Below are 22,738 nucleotides of genomic sequence, written 5' to 3'. Positions count from 1 at the left end.
TGACACAGTGATTAGATCTCCATCAGAAAGAATTAAGAACTTCTTTAGACTTCATGATAATAAAATGTCCAAGCCTAGCCATTCTAACACCTCTCTTGCTTATTGTATAGGTATGAATAAAACATGCCTCCATCATTGCAGCCCACCAGGAAGATGTCTCCATGTGGCATCAGGGGTAAAGCTGTGAGAGGATAGGTTTACTAATGAAAATGATTTACTCAGCTCAATATCTGTGTGTATGTGTCAAATGTCACATTGATTAGTATAAATACTGGTTTGATTTTTCTTACTAAAACTGTCTGCCATTTGCAGAAAAGTGAAAAATATCAGGCAGACTTCACTTTCCTTCTTTATAATCAATAATTTCCTCTTCCTGTCACACAGTGGCATACGGATCATGGTTTGAGCATACCTGTGCCTGGCTATCCATGAGAGAAAGAGACAACTTCCTGCTATTGAGCTATGAAGACATAAAAAAGGTAATTGCCATTCTTACAGAATGACAAAGCCTCTCACAAACTCATCTCATGCAGTACCCCTTATGTCTCAGTATCCCCATGTCAGGTTTAGGCTCATGAAATGTCAATGAGAGTGAAATTATACCCTGTGTTCTCTATTGATCTGCACCTGGAATTTTCTCTCCAGCCTCCTTATCCATCACCTTCATCTTATCTTATCCACCCTGGGGTAGGGTGGGTAACTTACACTTGTGTTATAGGTTTTTTTTTTAAATTCTGTCTATTCAACATATATAATACACCTAATAGCCCACTGGTCATTGGGCATGGGTAAAGCAGTTTCATTCCACTGTTGTTCTCAAATGTATGTCAATGCTCCCTGCACTGAAGAAGAGGGACAAAGGCAGGAAATCCATCTTTGAATCCTGGGAGAGCACAAGAACTGTAGTCACATGAACAGCACTTAGGGATACTCACATCTGACCAGGCATGTACAGGATGCAGCCAGTCAGGGAGGACTATGTCCTGCGCTCTGAAGTACAAGAGTCTGCATGGTGGGCTAGAATACACTAGAGATTTCAAAACTCTTGGTAGAGACTATCTAAAATGTTTCAATATTCATAAGTTATGACTTATGTCTAAATAGACTGATAGTCCATACCATTAATCAGATCATTACAGGTCACATTTCAATCAAATGCTCCCACAAAATGTTATAAATATGTTTAAGTATTGTACATGTGTCTCAAATATATCTTACTTTAAAAATAAAAAAAAATATCTTGGCAGGGTGTCACATGACTCTAAACCTAGGAGAAGACAGTTTCAAAGGTTCTAATCATCCTTGTGTGTATGGTGGTTTTGACATCAACCTTTGCTACAATACACAATGTTTCAAAAGACCTTTAAGAAAAATAATGTTAAGTTCATTTATGTATTTTATTTTCATTTAATTAAAGAATATTTCCTCTAATGATGGGCACACAATTATGACACCAAGCATATGAGCACAACAATTTTCTCATTGGAACTTATAAGTGAAAGATTACCATCATTTACACATTACAGATAAAGATATCTATTGTACTTTATCCTGCACAAGAAAAATTATACTGAGCATGCAGTCTGTCAGAAAAACACTTGCCCATCCTTAGAATAATCCAAAATATTAGTTAAGGAGGAAAAGGAGCTGTGTTACAACCACTGTTTACCTTTTAGAAGTAGACTCTGGTGATGATGAAGGCTACTGAGAGTTGTAACTATTTATTTTCATTTTTATTTCTCTTATTAAATTTTTTAACGTTTAAAATAATTTTTCAATTTAAATATATTTTGATCATGTTCTTCCTTCTCACAATTTCATCTAAATTTTCTACTCCTCCTTATGCACCCAGCCTTAAATTCTTTCAAAAAAAAAACAAACAAAATCCAAATCAAGCAAATTTATCCATGAAAGAAGACAAATTAAAACAATACACACAAAATAATACTGAACTGTAACCAAATAAAAGTCCCCCACACACCAAAATGAAAAATACAGTGGAGTCTATATGTTTGTCAACTACTACTGAACATGAAGACTGAATTAGAATGGTTGATATATCCAGTGTCACTGAATTGAAGAAAACTAATTTTCCCTGTTCCAGCAGGTAAAAATGAAAATTAAGTTGTTAATCTTTAGTTTAATGGACAGATTTTCATTCATTCGTTTTTAAAAAGTATAACAAAATAAAATACAATATGATGAAACAATATTATCACCCCAAAGTTGACCAAGATAAACTACCAGAAGGAAAACAGCACAAGAGGAGGCATAAGAGGAGTCACAAGCAGAGACCCACATGTTTGCATGTTTTGGAAGCCCATAAAAATCACCAAAGTGGAAGCCATAACTTATAAGCAGAGGATTGGTGCAGACTGGTGTGGCACTATGCATGCTGCTCTACTCTGTGAGTTCATATGAGCTTTTCTTATGTTGATGTAAAAGGCCTTGTTGTTTTTTGTTTGTTTGTTTGTTTTGGTGTCAAGAGATGGCCATTTGGGACACCATCTCCCTCATTATTAGGTTATACTATTTAGATGGTCTTCATATATATGCATGAAGTTCCATCAAATGTCCATTAATTTTAGCTGTGTCTCCCCATATCCCCTCCTCAAATCTCTCTTCTTTCCCCATCCACACTAGGTCCTACCATTCTAGTACTTACCTATTCATCCATTATTTGCCTTCTAAGTTTAGACTTTTTTATCTGAATTTTTAATTTTATAATTATTACATGCTGAGGGGACTTTCTCTCCTGATTCAGTCTATTTGGTGTTCTGTATGCATCTATTACTTTGATAGGCATCTCATTCTTTAGGTTAGGGAAATTTTCTTCTGTGATTGTGATGAAGGTATTGTGCCTTTGTCCTGGCTTTTCCTAATCTACCTCTGTTCTTAATATTGATCTTATTATTTTCATAGTATCCCAGATATCCTGAATGTTTTGTGACAGGATATGTTTAGATTTAACATCTTCTCTGACAAATGTATACAGTTTTTTTTTTATGTTATCTTCAATGCATGGGATCCTCTCATTGTTTTCTTGTATTCTATTCCTGAAGATCATGTCTGAGGTTCCTGTCTGAGTTCCTAAGTTTTTCTTTTGTACATCCTTCAATTTAGGTTTTCATGATTTCCACTTTCAGGTCTTGAATGGTATTCATTTCCTTCCACTGCTTGTGTTTCACAGATTTCTTCATGGGATTTATTCCCTTTTTTTATTTAAGGACCTCTTTCATCTCCACACAGGATATTTTAGGGTCCTTTTCTTCTGCAATTATGTTGGAATGTTCAGGGCCTATTGTAGTACGTTGCTGGGCTCTAGTGAAGACATACCGTTTTGCATGCTATTGATTATGATTTTAGGCTGGCATCTATGCATCTAAGATTGGGAAAAATTTTAATTCTACATGCTAATATCCATTCTTGTCTTTGCTGGGTTGATGCTCCTTTCCTTATTTTCTGTTGCTCTGTCTGGTACTTAGGAGAATGTGGTAGCTGTGTGTTGCCTAGTAGAAAATTCTTCTGGGATCCTGATAAGTCTGTCCGCTGGGGATTTCGTAAAATGTTTCCAGATATAGAAAGCTGACATTTAGGAATGGAGATCATCTAGGAGGGGAGTATAAGAAGTTCCACAGAAGAGAAGAGAACAGAGTATTCCACAGGAGCTGCTTAGTTAGTCAGCTGGGAATGGGACAACTGAGTACAGTCAGACCACAGGAAAATGTTTGATATGATGGTATGTATGAGACTGAAGACTGGACTTGGAAGAATGGAAGGAGAGATGAAGATCTGCAGTTCACCTACTTGCTTTCCTGGTTAGAGAGGCCTGTAGGTGCTTAGGTAGTTGCTTCTGGATTCCAAGAGTTGCTAGGACAAAGAAATGAGAAGAGAGAAGAAGTTTTGTTAAAATCTGTGTTAACTACATGAGACAGGGGCATTTGGGGGAGAGGACAGCAGCAGGTGTTCTACACAGAACTTGAAATGAGACTAAGAGACTGGACTTGGAGGAACAAATGGAGAGGTGAGGATTTGCATTTAGCCTAACTGCTTCCCTGCCCAGCTTGGTCTTCAGGTTCCTAGAAAATGCTTAAAGGAGTTCAGGTGTGGGACAAATCAACTCATTGTGGTGTAGATGTTAGGAGGAATCAGGGAGAACCATTAGAAATTTGGATGGCTAAGGCAGATGTTCTGCTGAAGAGCTGGGGGAAAGACAGGGGGATTGGACTCAAAGGAATGAGATGAGGAGGGTGAAGACCTGTAGTTAGGTTACCTCTTCCCTGGCCATAGTGATCTGTGGATTTGCAAGGAGGGCATGTTGGAGTTGGATGTTCAGATAGTACTGTGAATTGGAGGAGTGAGGTTAGAAAACCTAAATGTTGACAGATGTCACAGATTATCTGTGGCATATCTAGGGATGAGACAGGGGAATTAGATCTGAAGGAGCACACAGAAAGGTAAAAATCTGAAGTCAACCTACCTGCTTCCCTGCCAGGTATTGTTGTTATCTTAAACAGTCTTATTAATAGAAACCCCTGAACCAGATATTGGGATAAAAACTGATATCAGAGAAGCAGAGAAAGCCACAGCAAATCTCACCTTGCAAACTCCTTAGCCAATTCTGGAATCCTCTGAGTCCTCACCCAAAAAGCCATAGCCAAAAAGAGTATTTAGTTCCTGTCTCCTTATGCCTTATATACCTTTCTTTTCATTGCCATATTGCTTATTGGGATTAAAGAAATGTATGCTTCCCAAGCAAAGGCATGAGATCTTAAGTGCTGGAATTAAAGGTGTGTGCCACCAGTGTCTGGCTCTGTTTCTCCCCTAGACTGAGTCAATCTCATGTAGTCCAGGGTGCCCTTGAACTCACAGAGATGCTGGCAGATTTCTGCCTCCAGAGTGCTAGTATTAAAGGTGTATACCAACACTTCCTAACCTCTATATCTAATCCAGAGGCTGGCTCTATCCTCTAATCCTCAGGTGAGTTTGATTAGGGTGCATAATCTATCACCATATTTCCCACTTTTGTCTAAAAATAATAGAATATGATTATAACTAATGTAAGAAAAAGTATATACAATATGTACAATAAGTACATACAATATATAGAGACAAGAATTATATTAACAATGTTAAGTAAATTAATATTTGACAGATTCAGAGAAAATATTCCATTATTTATCTTATTTTGTTGAGTCCAAAATGTTGTACCTAAGTCACATTCTATTATAACTTGTATTACCAAGCAAATATTATCTTTTCATGTCTTTCAAACTTACATACTTACAACTCTTTAGTGAGTTTCTTTTCTGAATTAGTTAACAAAGAAACTATAATTATAACTATCTAGTGTTAAACTCCTTAAGAGAACCAGAAAGAAATAATATTACCTAAAGTAAGCACAAAGTACAAGCATGCAACATCTAAAAAATGTGAGAAATTATAAAAACAGCTGATTGCCTGGACAGTCACCCAAGGTTTCCCCACCACATTGGGGAATCCATCTTCCGGCTACAGGCCTAGCATATGAACAGACTCATCTGTTATTCAGGATTGCCAAATGGGCCTTCCTACCTTATCTTGGCAAGGTTCAGCAGCGTTTTCTTTTGTGTCCTGCTTGTTCATTTGGATATTATAATGTCAGCAGGTGAAGCAAGGGCACTTTCTTGCCCAGTGGCTAACTTTTTGCCACAAAGAAAGTAAAGTCAATAAGGAGATTCTCCCATGTCCCTTATCTTCTGTAAAGTAGATTGGTGCTATCAGGAACAGACAGGTCTCATAGTCTTAAAAAAGCATCTAAGTTATTAAAAACATCTCAAATGTCATATTCTACAGATCTCTGAATTGTTAGAAGATGACCTGTCTATCTAAAATGTATTTCTGTTTGACGTGAAAACATACCTACAAGTTCAGTTTTAATAGATGACTAGCTACTAATTTTCAAATTATATATCATAATTGGTGGGTATTAACAAATTTCAAGGACTGGCAATGTGCATTACATTGTTAAATGAATTGTATAGTTAGAAAATCTTGAACTAGATTAGAATTGTATGTACAGTATGTTCCAACAAAATCTCAAATTTGTATTAATTATACAAAATTTGTATACAATATACAAAAATCAAATCCAATGTAAAATATTTAAAACTAGTGGTTGCTTTTTAAAACTAGATTCAATAATCTACCCATTTATCCTATTATTTCTATATCTCTTTTTTAAAGCTAGGATTCAGTAAACTACCTCTTATCTCTATCATCTTTTCATCTTTTTCAGAGTAAATTCAATAATCTACACTTTTATCATTTCTAAACTTTTTAGAGTAGATTCAATATCTTATCATTTCTATATAATGTTTCTATATCATATCCAACTTACTTCTTTTAGAAAGAGATTGACTATTGCCCCACCTACAAGGCTTCAACGGTTTCTCAACCACCCTAAGGAGGGAATGTAGGGACAGGAGATACAAAGGGAAACACACCAAGTCTAGATTATGATCAAGGTGCCACTTTATTTTTCTTCCAGAAAGGTTTATATAGTTCCGCAGGGTGGGGGGAGCAAGAAGCTGTCATCTGCATAAGGTGGGGCAAGCTAACAGGATGCTTGTATAGGATGTTTACAGGGTGAGAGGGTCAAGGGCTCTGACTCAATGTCCTGTTGCTAGGCAACCTGACTGTAAGCTGATCTAGTTCCCTGTATTATGGGGTTCTGTATTTTTCCACTAACTAGAGATTCTGTCCTTGTCCCTGACAGACTATGACTAATAACGATTTTAACCAATCCCTAAACAGACAAACATCCGTAATCCATATTTTTGGAAAGTGCCAGTGTTTTCAAGGCTACTTCCTACTGATTGGGAGCTCTGGTAGTCTTATGGGGACACAAAGAAAATTTATGATTATGATCAAATCCTGACTGGAGTAGTCTGTGAGGCTGCATCATCTTAGTTAGGCAACTCAATATTGTACAGAGCAGTATTCAGTCCAAAGCAAATCTTTGGGTGGTATGTGTCAGCTGGGTGGCATTATCGCTGTCCTGATGGAATTGTCATTGTGGGGCCCCATCATGTTTTTGGAGACTTCAAAGTTGCTGTTAGGCATGGCCATGGTCCACTGCAGAAAACTGATAGAGACTAAAACCCAAAATCATGTACAGGAAGCTAGAATTTTATAGAATTAATTACTAATTTATATGACCATTAATATCATGACAAAAATTATATATACATATATTAGTATATATACTAATTTTATAAATTTTGATATAAAATTCATATCTTAAGAAAAGCTTTAAAGAGTCAAAATAAAACCAAAGGATCAGGAGATTAATAGCAATAGAACGCTCCCTTAATTTTGGTTTTTCTTCTGTCCCATATCAGGTGGCTATTCTGACATGATACAGAGATTTTGCATTTTCATTTAACAAACATGCTTGATTTTAGAAAATGAGAGCAGCACATTCCAATTCCAAAACCAGCTTTGATTTTTAATTGCACTACGACTACAAGATGATCACTTGTGTTATGTGTCTATAGAGAACAGCAGCAACATACATTTAGGAAGACTAATGGAATTCTCTCCTATTAGATATGTGATATACCAATAGGCCAATTTACTCTTTTTTTGAGACTTTTTTTCTGGATGATTTATCCTTTTTCTTCAGATTTCTCATTTGTCCAGTGTTCTTCAGAATGCTTAGCCTTCATTCTTCTGAAAAACAAAAACAAAACCCTTCCCTCATCCTAACTTTGGGGAGTTTCCCTTTTCTAATCTTTATCAATTTCAATTTATGGTTTCTCCTTAAATTTTTGTTTGACATGGGGGCCTGCAAGAGATACCTCAGGAAGTTTCCCAATGGCAAAGCCAAGGAATTAACTTGACTGTACCTTGTTGATCTACATTCATCAGTTCAGTGTCTGCCTTTGCCATGCTTTCTGCATAATCCTGAAGGGAGGGGTGTTCTGTTGGGATTATTCCTTGAAAAAATATTATTTCTAGGAATGCTCTGTTTTGGTGTGACCTTGTTTACCACAATTAAATCTTTTGACATTAATATTTTTCTTCAAACCTCTGGAAATCACCTCTCCTATCTAAGCATCATCATGATAATGAGATTTAATATATATTATATCTCGATCCATTCCTCCAATGGTGCTGATCTTGCCTTTAATAGCCTAATTACCCTTTTGTATTGTGCATTAGCATTTTCAAAAGCAGGAGATTCAATTATTATCTGTCTATTATCTGAATTTTGTTCATTCACTTTACTGCTGAAGTCATTCTTTTTAAGAAATCAGTGAAGGTTTCTTTTGGGCCCTTTATAACTTTAGTAAATGACTCATTTTTCTTTCCTAATTCTTCAATTCTGTCTCAAGCATTCAAGGCTGTCATTCTGCATAAAACCAGGGTGTGGTCATCATATAAAGTTGTTTTTGTATATCAGCATAAATCGCCTTCTTCAAGAAATTTCCATACATCTTGCCCTACTTCATTGTTTAATAGTATTAGTCTCATCTTTCTACCACACCCTCCATGATAATTGGAGTACAGCCTCTAAACTGCTGCAATCAAATCTCTGCAGTCTTGAGGGATAATTTTATTACAAGTTGATCACGAGTTTAACATCTGCTTCATGAAAGATGAGTTGATGTTGTAAGAGACAAATGCTCCTAAGAATTTCCTCAAACCTAACATTTTCATAGAAGTCAAGTCAGCTCTTAGACAGCCTTGAGGCTATCTATTACTGGGTAGTTCCTGTAAGTATACTATGTAAAATAAAGTTTACTATTTGAAAGCCTTAGGCTGTTTCTCTGTAACCTTATAATGCAATATTGAGTTTGGTTCTCCATTAAATTCTTCTGTCTGGGTCTGAATATTTGTGATCTGTTTTAACAAGTTTTTCTAAAACTTATATCTTGGCACTCATATTGACCAACTTTATTAATGATAAAACAGAAATGATCAAAAATAGTATTTATAATTGATGTTATATAAATCCCATCAGCATTAATTATCCTTTCATTTAATTGGTCTATTTTCAGACTATCAATTATATTATCAAACAGAGACTGAAATCCCTCCATTGTAAAAAATGCTTCCAATTTTTTCATGTTAGAAAAAACTTTCAATTAAGTAACTCCTTTCATTAAATTACTTAAATCCAATTAAGTAATTTCTTTTTTAAGTAATCCCAATTGACTCACCAAATCTGCTGACAATGAGATTCAGTTCAGGGTGGCCTTGAACTCATGGAGATACAGACAAATCTCTGTTAGTATTAAAGTTGTGTGCCAGCACTGCTTGAACTCTATGTCTAATCTAGTGGCTGACTCTATCCTCTGATCTTCAGGTAAGCTTTATTAGTGTACACAATATATAACCACAGGTAGGAGTAGCAATGTAGCCGGTAATGCCCACATTACCGATACCCGTTCACCATGTCCGAGCGAAGGGCTGCTGATTAAAAATAGAGACAAGAGACAGCGAGTCATTGGTCACGATTGGATGTCGAATGCCGTTTATTGAAAGAGGGAAGAAACCTTAAATACAGGCTTACAGCACAAATGGAGGAACCCCTGCAGGGCAGAAGTTCGCTATCAATGGTCTACATTCCAGACCCAATGTTCTACATTCTTGCATCTAAGTAGTTAACGCCCAAAATGCAGGATACACAAACAAGGAACTTCCCTTAAGCATTCAGAAGGGTGGATACTGGCAGGGAATCTGAATAGGGAGGACAACTGATCAAGGTCAGCAAGCAAGGCCGCAGCCAATCCCAGTCAGGGGCCAGGGCCCATGGCGCCCACAGGTCCCCCCTTTTTATTAAATGAGCTTCTGACTTAGGTTGCGTGGGACCAGCAGACCACCTTACCTGTCATAGAGACACCTGCCCAGGCCACACAAGTGCTCTGTCTTAGGTTTATGGCAGCCCCCCAAGCATTACCCGTCTCTGAATACTCATTATCATACAGACTCAACCATGTGAGCTGTAGAGTGACTGATGCCAAAGATCTCAAAGTGGCACTGGGCTTGCAATCTGTGCGACACAGAAAAGACCAACAGAAGTCCTAACCCACCCATAGCCAGGAGGCAAAAGGTAATTGAACCATTCCCTTTTTAAACGAGCCTTACTGCAAATTGGAGTCCTTGTAAGGTGGTATCCCATAAGCAAATGGAACTTGAGTTTTAATAATTTTTTACAACTTACAAAGCCAATTATAATGTATAAAAGTGGAATTAAATTTATCATGCCCAATAAGAAGAAAGATTAACTAACTGTGGTAGCTACTTTTGCTGCCAGGGTCTCCATTGTGCTAGCTGTAGTAACCAATTATGAAATAGCAATCCCAGAAACAATAGCAGCAGTGGCCACCACTGCTATAACAGCAACAATGGCAACAGCGATGTCAGAGTCTCTTCTGGAGCGTGTGAGCATCATCTGTGTCTAGCTGCCACGGTCCACTGGCATGGACACGGCTCCAGGAACACGAACCACCAAGGCCCATTTTTCTTGATCCCAGCACTACTTAGGCTGGCAGGTCTGCAAGAGAACAACTGAGAAACATAAAGAAAACAGAAAACAAAAGCAGCAAACAAGGAGCAGAACTAATGGCCTCAATAATGGCTACATTCAGGCTCACAAATTTTGAGGTATCTTCAAAAAGACTAGATGAATTTCAGGAGGCAAATAAATGTTGCACAGAGCCATTCCTGAAAAGTAGGTACTACACCAGCTTGAGGGGGGTTGCAAAATTCGAAAAAGGCTTAGCTGGCATGCTACTGTTAGCAAATGAAGTTTATTGACCTTCAGAGTTATCCTTAATCTCCAAGGTGTGGTACATTCTCAATGTTTTTTGAAAAAAGTTACCATACATTACCTTCTGAGGAATCCAACCACATGGCTACAGTTCCTAGGCTTACAATAATGTTTGCCAAGGCTGGCCGTATTGGGCTCTCAATCCCCATTGGCATCAGAAGGGGAGAGTTTTTTTACAAAGGCCCAATAGGTCTCTGCCATGTTGGGATTCAGCAGCAGCCACAGGGTGCACACAGCGTTCAGGAACCCAAAGAGGAACTTCATTGTCCTGTGGAAAGACACAAACAGATCCCCGGGCCCACACCAACACCGGATTGGGTCCACTCCAAGTGCCGGTAGAAAGATCTTTCAATCGCACCAGAGGATGATTTGCAACAGGAGCCCTCCAGTGCTTATCTGCAGCAGATATTCCAGCAGAATCCACCGATAAAAAATTTAAAATAAATCAAACAAGGGAAAGAATAGAATGTGGAGAGGAGAGATGAGCCCCTAGCTCCCCCCTTTTTACTTTAGTAATATAAGTTTTTAAGGTACGATGGCAGTGTTCTACTATAGCCTGCCCTTGAGGATTATAAGGAATACCAGTCTTATTAACAATAGAAAAATCTTGGCAGAATTTTGAAAATCCTGTACTACTGTAGGTGGGACCATTATCAGTCTTTATGCATTTTGGCACTCCCATGCAAGCAAAAGCATGAAGACAATGATTCTTTACATCCTTAACCTTTTCCCCTGAATGGACAGAAGCAAAAATTAGAGAAGAATATGTATCAATAGACACATGGACATATTGTAATTTTCCAAAGGAAGGCACATGTGTGACGTCCATCTGCCACACATGATTAAGTAAAAGTCCTCGAGGATTAACTCCCAAATGAGGAACAGGTAAAAATTCCACACAAATAGGGCATGATTTAACTATCTGGATGGCTTGTTCCCGGGTTATGCCTGTATGATAACGGAGAGATCCAGCATTAAGATGATAACGCTGATGCAACTGAGTAGCCTTATCAAAGGCAGAACAGACTAATGTGACAGCCATACGAGTAATGGCGTCAGCCCTCTGATTACCTTCACTCAGAGGTCCAGGCAATTGAGTATGAGCTCTAATATGGCCCACATAAAGGTTATGTGAGCGAGACCATATAAATCCTTGCACTTGCAATAAGTATTCATGAATGGAAGAAATGGATGGTATGTAGGCTGTTGTTTCCAAAGGCATAATGGCATGTGCCACATATTGACTATCGTATAAATATTTACACTCTCATCAGAAAACATTTGTAAAGCAAGCAACAGCGCCTGTACCTCTGCCACCTGGGCAGAAGTGCCCTGGACTTTTATTCTCTTTACTATGTTACCAGAAACCACCACAGCAAAACCACGTGAAGTGCCATCAGTAAATACCACATGGGCCTGAGGAATAGGAGTCATTTGTACTATCTTGGGAAATATAACAGGATGCAATTTAAAAAATTGACACACATCATTGGAGGGGTAGTGAGTATCAAACTGACCCTGCATGGAGCATGTCAATATGGCCCAATCATTATCATTAGCTTGCAACCATGTTACTTGAGACTGGGTGTATGGGGTCACCACAATATCTGGCTCCTTACCAAAAGTTTGAACACTGATCTTGATTCCCTTAAATATAATCTGAGCGACAGCCTGTGGATAAGGAGTGATGATTTTTGCTGGAGAAGCTGGGGAATGTACCCATAAAATAGGACCTGTTTGCCAAAACACTCCAGTAGGTGAATGAGTAAAACAAAATATCAAATACAATAAGGGAGAATTAAGATCTATATACTGTACATGAGCCTGTTCCAGGGCCTCTTGCACATGTTGTAGGGCTACACGTCCTTCAGCTGTTAATTTACGGGGAGATGAAGGGTCAGGGTCGCCCTTTAAGACATCATACAAGGGGCGAAGCTGACCTGTTGGAATTTTTAAAGTGGGCCGAAGCCATTGAATATCTCCCAGAAAGGTTTGGAAATCATTAAGTGTGCGTAGCTGATCCACACGCAGAGTAATCTTTTGTGGGTGTATGCCCATGAGTAACAATTCATGACCTAAATAATGATAGGGAAAAGATACCTGTAGCTTTTCTGGGGCTATCTGTAAATTAGCCAAGCTAAGAACCTCTTGTAAATAAGAAAAGGCATCAAAAACAAGTTTTTTATCTTTAGCAGCCATTAATATATCATCCATGTAGTGAATTATATAAACACCTGGAAAAGCTTTTCGAACTGGAGCTAGGGCCAAAGACACATAAATTTGACATATAGTAGGGCTATTGGCCATTCCTTGAGGCAATACCACCCACTGATATCTCTGATAAGGTTCCTTAAGATTTTCTGAAGGAACACTGAAAGCAAAGCGAGGACTGTCCTCGGGATGCAAAGGAATGGTGAAGAAACAATCCCTTAAGTCAACCACAATTAAATGCCAATGCTTAGGAATTGCCACAGGGGCAGGCAAGCCAGGCTGTGTTGCTCCCATGAGAAGCATGGTTTTATTTACAGCTCTAAGATCCTGTAATAGCCTCCATTTTCCTGATTTCTTTTTAATAACAAATATAGGTGAGTTCCAAGGTGAAGTGGAAGGAATGATATGTCCAGCATCTAACTGCTCCTTAACCAACGCATATGCAGCCTCCAATTTTTCCTTAGTAAGGGGCCACTGCTCCACCCATACAGGGTCATCACTCTTCCAAGTGATTTTTATCAGTTGTATTATTGAAGGCTGCTGTGTAGTGACCCCTATGGAAAAGACCCTAATCCTCTAGTATCGCCAGGACCCCTAGTGACACAGTTTTTGTCTGCCGCAGGGAGCAGGTCTCCTTGCAACATTTTCCCTAAGCCTTTGCCCGGGCAGTAGCCCTGACTCTTCAACATCTGTTGTACAGGCTGTGTAGGAAGCACCGCTCCCATGCCATCCAACACATCCCTTCCCCACAAGTTTACTGGAATGTCAGGTAGCACAAATGGTTGAAAAGTTCCTGCATGACCTTCCTCATCCTTCCAATTTAAAAGTAGCTTGCTCTGTAATGGTGTCTGAGCTGTGCCGATACCTTGTAGGTGAGAGGTAGAATTTTTAAGGGGCCAAGCTTCGGGCCAATGTTTTAAAGAAATAACTGAAGTGTCAGCGCCAGTATCTAAAAGACCCCGAAAACTGTGATCATTAACTTTTAAATTTAGCATGGGTCTTTGTTCTAAGGTGGAAACCCAGCATGCTAGAGGACCCGTGGAGCCAAATCCACCCTCACCTCTGTGTGGTTTAAGAGAAGGATTATTAGTATGAAAGCGGGGCATCAAAAGCAGTTGTGCTATGCGAGCACCCTGGGGAATAATTGTCACCCCTTTACCAGCCTCAACCATAATTCTAGTTTCCCCTTCAGAGTCTTCATCTATCACTCCTGGAATTACTCTAATATCTTGCATAAGAGCACTGCTCCTGCCCAGAATCAGTCCTAAAGACCCTGCAGGTAGTGGACCCATAACTCCAGTACCAAGAGCCTGGGGACCCATCTGAGGTGTTAATACTGTTCTGGTGGCGGAGCAGAGGTCCAATCCTGTGCTTCCAGGGGTGCCTCTGATAAGGTCTTGGACAAAAAGGGGGTCCTTCGAGGAACGAACTGGATGGGATGGTGGGAAACTGGGGATGGGACAGGTGTATCCAGGGCTCCATACACCTGGCTTCGGGGGGTCCGGAGCGGACCCTGCTGCCCGTTTCCCGACGGCGGTAACATATTTCCCTGAGCATAAACCTTAGATCAGCACTCATTACTCCAGTGATGCCCCTTTTTACATCGCGGGCAAAATCCCGGTGTCTTTGCCGTTGCTTGGGCTCCAGGACAATTTTTCTTAATATGACCTTGCTGGCCGCATCCAAAACAGGTTTTTGGGCAGTTTCCTCCAGAATTAATCCCCCTCATGGCTGAGGCCGTTACCTGTCCCATGATGTGATGCCCATCTATATCTCTACATAGTTTAAGATAATCATTTAAGCTCTTATTTTATGAGGCCTAATGGCCTCCTTGCAATATTTATTGGCATTTTCAAAGGCCAGTTGCTTTACTATGGGCATGACTTGATCAACATCCCTAAACACTCTCCCTGCTAGTTGAAGCAGGCGATCTACAAATTCTGCAAATGGTTCTGATGGCCCTTGAATGACTTTAGATAGTTGTTCACCAGCAGCTTTATTAGGTAGCCCTTTCCACGCTCTGGTAGCGGCCACACTAATCTGTGCATAAACTGCAGGATCATACAAAATCTGTGCTTGTAAAGTGGCATACTGCCCTGTACCCGTGAGCATCTCAAGATTATGAGCCGGGAAGCCTGCAGCAGCATTTTTATTAGCTCTAGTTTGACAATGTTCTTGAAACTCACTCCTCCAAATTAAATAATCCCCCCCCAGAGAGAGCAGCGTGACACAGCTGCATCCAATCGCTAGGGGTGCAATTTAAGGCAGAAAAAGATTCAAGTATAGTGGTGGTAAAGGGAGCATGGGGCCCATATAACATCACAGCTTCCTTGAGCTGTTTGATGCTTTTAAAATCTAGAGGATTGTGCTCCCTTTGTCTCTGCCCTTGAGCATTTTGAGTCTCTATAACCGGGTAAGCAACTCCCCCCGTCAATCCCTCCATGGGTGTGGAAGGAAGGACCTCCGTGTTGCAAAAGTCAAAGTTATGGGCTGGAGGTCTATCCTTGCGAAAAATCTGTGATTTCCTTCTTAGGCATCTATCATCCTTTTCTGATCTGACTTCTACATCATCACCCTCTGAAGATGACTCTGCAGAATCGGAAGACAACTCTGCCGAATCAGAAACATCAGAAGTTTGAAGGGTTCTGAGAGCCTCCTCTATCTGAGACTCCTCCAACACAGCTTTAGCTTCATTTAAGTGTTCTTGGACTTCAATATCATCACTAAGCAATGCATCCTTAACCAAGCACCACAAAGAAAAAGTAGCTAAGGATACGGAATCAGACCCTTCTTTATGCAAATATTTCTGTAAGTCAACTTTGACCTGTTCCCAATCTGGTATATTAAATCCTCCGGAGACCAGAATCCAAGGACTAGCATTCTGGAGGATTTGAACAAAATCTTTAGCCATCTTGCTCTTAATAATAGTGCCTTACCGCCTCAACAGTCCAATTAATTGTTCCTCGAGGAGTGACTGTGAGCTAGCCGCACCCATTTCAATCCACTCTCACCTTTAAAATGCCGGCCAGCCTTCCAAGAGTGTCAGTCAGCTGGTCCTTCTTTCTCAGATCTTGGTAGGAACCTCCATTTGTAGCGGTAACGCCCGCATAACCGATACCCGTTCACCATGTCTGAGCGAAGGGCTGGGGATTAAAAAATAGAGACAAGAGACAGCGGGTCATTCGTCACGATTGGATGTCGAATGCCGTTTATTGAAAGAGGGAAGAAACCTTAAATACAGGCTTACAGCACAAATGGAGGAACCCCCGCAGGGCAGAAGTTTGCTATCAATGGTCTACATTCTAGACCCAATGTTCTACATTCTTGCATCTAAGTAGTTAACGCCCAAAATGCAGGATACACAAACAAGGAACTTCCCTTAAGCATTCAGAAGGGTGGATACCTGCAGGGAATCTGAATAGGGAGGACATCTGATCAAGGTCAGCAAGCAAGGCCGCAGCCACTCCCAGTCGGGGGCCAGGGCCCATGGCGCCCACATAGCAAAAAATTCATTTTTATTAAAAACAATATTAAGGAGCATCAAAAACAAGAAAATTGGATCATTCAAAAAAAATTGATCTTTTAACCTTATCATCCAGGAACAGAAAGTTGCCATGAAAGTACCAACACCAAAGACTCTTTTGTCTTTTGTAAGATATTTTACTTTGTCATTATACAATTCAGTATTCCCCAGGAAGCTTCCTTACACAGCTGTCTCTGTTGTATTCTAGTGCAGTTTCTCAAAAGTCTCCTGTCCAACCTTTCAACACATTCTTTTCAGTTATTGCCATGGTTGTTTACCTTCCCATGAAAGATTAACTCAACTTGTGGTGAAATATATAATAAAACTATTGAGCCAATAATATCTTTAAGGCTCTGAACAAGGGAAGGAATTCAAATAAAAGTCTTCAGTGTTCCAAAATTCTGCCTTCTTATGACCATCTTAGTGGATTAACCCAGTTGTGGCGGTCAACAGTTGTAATTCCAGAATACAGGCGTCTGAACAGGAAGACTGTGAACATGATGCCCATCTTAGTTACAGCATGAGCTCATAAATCAAAACAAAATAAAACCTCCCAGAACTACCCCAAGTAATAATAACTGAGATCATTCTTATGAAAGTATCTTATGAAACCATATTATCCTCAGTTGCCCACAGGAAACATTATTACATGGTGTAAACATTAACTGCTCTCAAATTATTTGTGCACATTGCCTTCATTCCCATTTATCACTGTCTAGAATTAATTCTATAAGGCTCTTTAAACATCTCAGGGCAGGTTGGGTATGGTGGTGTGCACACCTTTAATGCCAACAATTAGAAGTTAAAGCCAGGTAGGTGGATCTCTGACCTCTTTGTGCTTGGGGTCAGTCTGGTCTCCAGAGCAACTTCCATCCTACAGGTCAGGGCTCCATTGTGAGACCCTCTCTCAGGAAAAAGCATTGCAGTGCAGTGCATTTAGTAGGTGGGTTATCACACACCTGTGAACACAGCACCACAGAGAGGAAGCAGGAGAATCAAATGTTGAATGGCTTCATCGACTATGAAGTAAGTTTTAGAACAGCATCGGTTATATGAGACCCTGTCTCTAATATCTTCTCCTCCCTAAAATAAATTCCAGCCTCTATCTTTTAGGATGACAGATCAGCCACATTGCAGTATACTCAATATACAAAGGCTGTGTGGGACTCCTACCATCTCTACATGGCCTGTTTCTTTCCTAAACTCTCAATATTTTCTCATTTCCTATTGCAATTTCTTTCTTCATGTCCCTTTTTTCATGCGTCATCCATACTTCCCATCTCTGCATGTGTTCTCTGAAAGCTTTCAGTTTATCACAGCCATTTTTTCTCATCTTCTTTTAGGACACAAAGAGCACCATACTGAAGATCTGTGACTTCCTAGGAAAGAAATTAGAGCCAGATGAGCTGGATATGGTCCTCAAGTACAGCTCCTTTGAAGCCATGAAAGAAAATAACATGTCCAATTTTAGTACCATCCCGGAAGATGTGATTACTAATGGTTTGGTTCTCTTGAGAAAAGGTGAAGAAATTTTAGAGTTTTAAATTATTTCAGAACTTGTGTTATTCTTGTCCTTCCAATGAGCCTCTTAGTAAGTGTTGGGTGTGTTTCAGAAGTCATTACTCCTCACATCATAGTTTATCACACAGCTTACAGAAGAGTCATTCCATGGTGAGGATGTGGGCTTCAGTAGCTCTAAAACCATTGATTTGTTCTGGGAGAGCATCTTGGGATTGCATATGATCAATCCAATACCCTCAATTGAAAAAAAAGGTTGATATGTTGCAATGAGGCTGTGTAATACTCCCTGTATCTTAGACCTCAACTCGAAGGAAATCTTTTAGTGAATGGGACCAAAAAAAAAAAAAATGGCTATCTGGGATGATAGCCAAAGGAAACACTTCCTTTAATGGATGGAAAAGATGTTGAACATGTCAAGATTTCTGAACCTTAGCAGGCTGAGAGTAGACCCACATAAAAGCTAAGCAATTTATTCTCCTCTGTTGCAACCTGATGGTATTCACCAACCTAATTTTGGGTTGCCCCAGGCTCAGAGTTACTCAGTTTGTTGTGAATTGTCTCTCCTGGAATGGAAATATACAATTTCTCTATGTCTGTGTCACCTCTCTATGCTGAGAGCACACTGCAGGTATGGTTTTATAGATTTAAAGTTGAGGATCAACTTTGCCAAAATGAATCATACCTGATGTGTCAGCTTTAATTAATTATCAAAGAATTGATGAGATGAGACATGGGGTTGAAGAAGAAATGAGTTAGATGTTAGGTCTTAGAGGATGAGTAAAGAACATGAGTATAGAAACAGAAAGCAAAGGGTTATGAGTTTAAATTTCTTTCCCAATAATTTACATTCTTCAGCCTTAACTTTCAGTCTTCCATCACCCTAGAGTGTAAGGATAAGGTCCTAGAATATAAGGACATCATGAGTATACATAGAGATAAGTTAAAGTTGTTAGCATATTGGATTTAATCCAATATTCTTGATGTCTTCACAAGAGGAACTTGGGAATCAGATTTGAGCACACATACATGTCTCCTCAATAATATAGTCATCTATACACTAGAGATTGAGGCCACTGGGATAAACCACAGCAATTGACAGATAACCTCAAACTCCTGTGCTCCAGAATCTGTGGAGACAGAATTCTCTGAACTACAACTGATGGTTCCATGTAAAAAGAGAAGTTGCCCCTTCTTGGATTTCTTGTAATAAATCAGAATTTGGCAGAGGAAAAACAGTATGCACACATGAAAGGTTTAATGAAATGCCAAAGGAAATCAAGTGGCTTGTTTAATAGGCAAAGGCTATGGAAACTAACATGCAAAAGTTTTGTCAGAAACACACTGGAGCAGATGCAGTAGAATTAAGTACACAGTTCCATGAGGCCAACTGTCATTTCCACTTTTACATGTAGATTCTTCCAGCATGAGACCACAATCAGACTTTAGTCTCATAAAAACACAATATTTTTCATGTATCATATACCTTAGGAGGAATACATATATATTAGTTGTGTAAAAAAACTTGTTCTGATTCTGTAAGTCACTTATAATTTAATTATCCTAGTGATTGTATATCTGGTTCTTTTGCTTTGAAAGATGACATTTACTCTGGGGAACTCTTTTCCTTGTACTCACACTCATTACAAGCCATGAGTTCCACTGGAAATCAGGACATCAAATGGAGAGATCAACTTCATTACTCATCCCATCCTGATTCATTACTTCTTTATAGAGTACTCTGAGTAGGATATAATGGGACTCAATTTTGAAAAAAGCATGAGGATAATGTTGGTCTTTTCAATTCATACATCAGATTGGTGCCATTTTTTAATCTTGAGGGTATGATCACATCAAAGTTAATTCTAAAATTAATTTCATTACTTACTACTAGATAAATAATTCCCTAAATCACAGTGGATGAAAAGCTGTGTTAAGTGATACTGGCTTTAAATGGGAGGAATTCTCTAGATCTATTTTCACTGTCCTTTAGTTGCACTTCTCAGGATACAAGAAAAATGCATTTTCCTGCCTCTAGAGAGCTACTTTAAAGAGCTACTCTTTACCTGGGAGATTCAATCATCTTTCTAGGTGGGAATAACCTCATTATAAGCTTCAAACAATTATTTTCTACAACCCTATTTTGTCATTATGATTGCCTATTAAGATACTGTAGGAAATGCAGACCAGAGACATGGTCATTCCCATTCACCGACAGTTTAGTTGATAGACTTTTAAAAAGACAGTGTCACAATCAAGACATATGGGAGAAAATGTCTTCTGATAGACTTTAAAGGATTTGGACCTATTCCTTCACAGTGGATATTTCCTAAACAGAGTGTCTCTCCCATTAATCATTTTCACTGGTGTCCTGAGAAGACATTCATACGGGACACAGAGGGCAGAAGACCTAGAGAGAATCCCACTATCTGCAGTCCAATAAAAAAATGGAAGACTTGGCATCAACATTTTGTGAGATCTGCAGCATTCATAACTATGAGGAACTTTCTCTCCAATGAGACTTAAGCTACCAAGAATTAGAGTTATCCTGTCCCCTGAAACAACAGAGTTTGATTAGATTTTTAGAAAGAACAAATAAAGAAGCATTTATGCTTGCATGGTGCACCAGATTTTGACATAATTTGACTTAAACTTTATGGGTGTACCTGCAAAGACATGTTTCTCTCTTCTGGACTGTTTCACTCAAGTGAGCAGCCATATTGAATTTACTGAGATTCTGGTAGCATGACATCCATTCTGTCTTTACAGCAGCCAGTAGTACTGTGTGAAAAAAACAACAAAACATTTTCTAATAATGAATACAGAAATGAAGCTGACAGTAGCAATGGATACTTATAGGTTCTCATCTTAAGAGATGACACTCATATGGTCATATCAATTAGCAGTATAATTTTTGAATATTGTGTATCAATAATCACCATTTAATTATGAATACTTTTCATATTTTGTTAATAATACAGCTGGGAATTTAAAGTTAACTTGTGTGATACATAAGGAATATAATCTGATAAGGAAAATATGACTTATATTTTCAGTCTTTTTTGTTTAAAATCCATATCCCATCACTATTAAGCTGGGTAACATCTCAAGTACTAATTTTTCCTCATTTGCACAATGGGAACAAGGCTAATGCCATCCTCACTCATTCATGAATGCTTTCAACAATTCCATACTAAGTAAGTTCTATGTGTCTGATATGTTTTGATAAAGAAAGCCTTTAGTGGTGCAAGAAATATTCTACTTTTCAAATATATTAGACACATATTTCAGGCATCTTTACAAAAAGAAAATTCAACCAAGTGTTACGCCTATGAAACAAAAAACATGAATGTGTCCTTCAGAATTCTACATGGAGGGAAGATATGAAGATGTGTTCATAGTGGCATAAATTAGGAAACTAAAGAACAAGAAGTGACTCCATAGAAGACATGAGAAATCTAGTGTGAAGGAAAACACAATGCAATGTGAGTAGTTGGACAATTTGACATGGCTAATGTCAAAACTAAAGACATATTAGAATGGAGTGATACGAGCCAAGATATGGTAAAAATTTATGGTAAAATAATCATGTAGATCTTCATATATCAGCAAGCACCACACTGATTGAAAACATAAATCTTGGGATATTCCAGATGTTAGTTTCTGGGTCTCCTGCATCTGATGAAAGCATCAAGAAGATTGGCATGTAGCTCACAACAGTGTGTATCTATAGCTCAAGGGGATCTGAAGCTTCAAACCGCTATAGGCACCTGCATTCATGTGCACCTATACACACATATAATTAAAATTAACATTAAAGGATGTTTTAAAAGTTGCTTGCATGCTTTGCAGACCTTTTATAAGTAAACCGTAAAAGGTAGAAAAAAGAATTGAAGTCGTTTTGATAACTGAGACAAGAAACTCTGTTGGGTTGGACAGTGTGATGGAAGCAGGTGTAGTGGGAAGCAGGAATAATCTCAACATCTAGAAGCTAGAGCTAGTGTTAAAGCTGTTGATATGGTGGGATAGGAGAAGGGGGGACATTATTGCCACAGAGGTAGAAGTCTGATGTATATTACTTCAAGGCATAAGATGTGTTCTCCAGGAAGTCACTGGTACTTCGTCTTTATTAACTGTGTGGTCCTTGACAAGTTGATGGTAAGAGCATGTTAAGAAAGAACTGAGAGCAGTGTTGAGATCATCATTAACCCATCTATGTGTCTGTTTAACATTTTCCAGGCACGACTGGGGACTGGAAGAATCACTTTACAGTAGCCCAAGCTGAAGCCTTTGATAAAGTATTTCATGAGAAAATGGCCGGTTTTCCTACAGGGCTTTTTCCGTGGGAATAAGTTGTTAACACTTTTAAATCATATTTGGACACAGGGGTTTATTTTACTGTCCTTATACATGTAAATGCCTGGATGCAGTCACAGAATAAATCCTGTTATTGAAATGTGGAGTTATTTTTTAAAGATATTATTAGTAGCAGCAGTGGTAGTGGTGGTAGTGCTCATTGTAGTGTGTGTGTGTGTGTGTGTGTGTGTGTGTGTGTGTGTGTGTTTCTTTATATCTGTGTACAGTGCATTCAAGGTCAGAAGAATGCAATGGTTCCCATGAAGTTGCAGTTACATGTGCTGTAAGCCTCCTGCCTTGTGTCTTGGAAC

At 38.9% G+C, this 22,738-nt stretch overlaps 1 protein-coding gene across 1 annotated transcript; it reads left to right on the top strand.

Annotated features, from left to right (window-relative positions):
- Nucleotides 1-386: 386 nt before the first annotated feature.
- LOC114687070 (bile salt sulfotransferase 1-like) lies at nucleotides 387-22,527 on the top strand. The gene is made up of 3 exons (XM_028861769.2): nucleotides 387-479; nucleotides 17,897-18,074; nucleotides 22,311-22,527. The coding sequence occupies exons 1-3, from the start codon at nucleotides 429-431 to the stop codon at nucleotides 22,421-22,423; spliced, it is 342 nt and encodes a 113-aa protein (XP_028717602.1). The 5' UTR covers nucleotides 387-428; the 3' UTR covers nucleotides 22,424-22,527.
- The last annotated feature ends 211 nt before the right edge of the window (nucleotides 22,528-22,738 follow it).

Source organism: Peromyscus leucopus, unplaced genomic scaffold (genome assembly GCF_004664715.2).
Source record: "Peromyscus leucopus breed LL Stock unplaced genomic scaffold, UCI_PerLeu_2.1 scaffold_1211, whole genome shotgun sequence".
Taxonomy (NCBI): domain Eukaryota; kingdom Metazoa; phylum Chordata; class Mammalia; order Rodentia; family Cricetidae; genus Peromyscus; species Peromyscus leucopus.
Note: the sequence above shows the minus strand (reverse complement) of the source record. Positions and strands in the feature narration are given on the sequence as shown.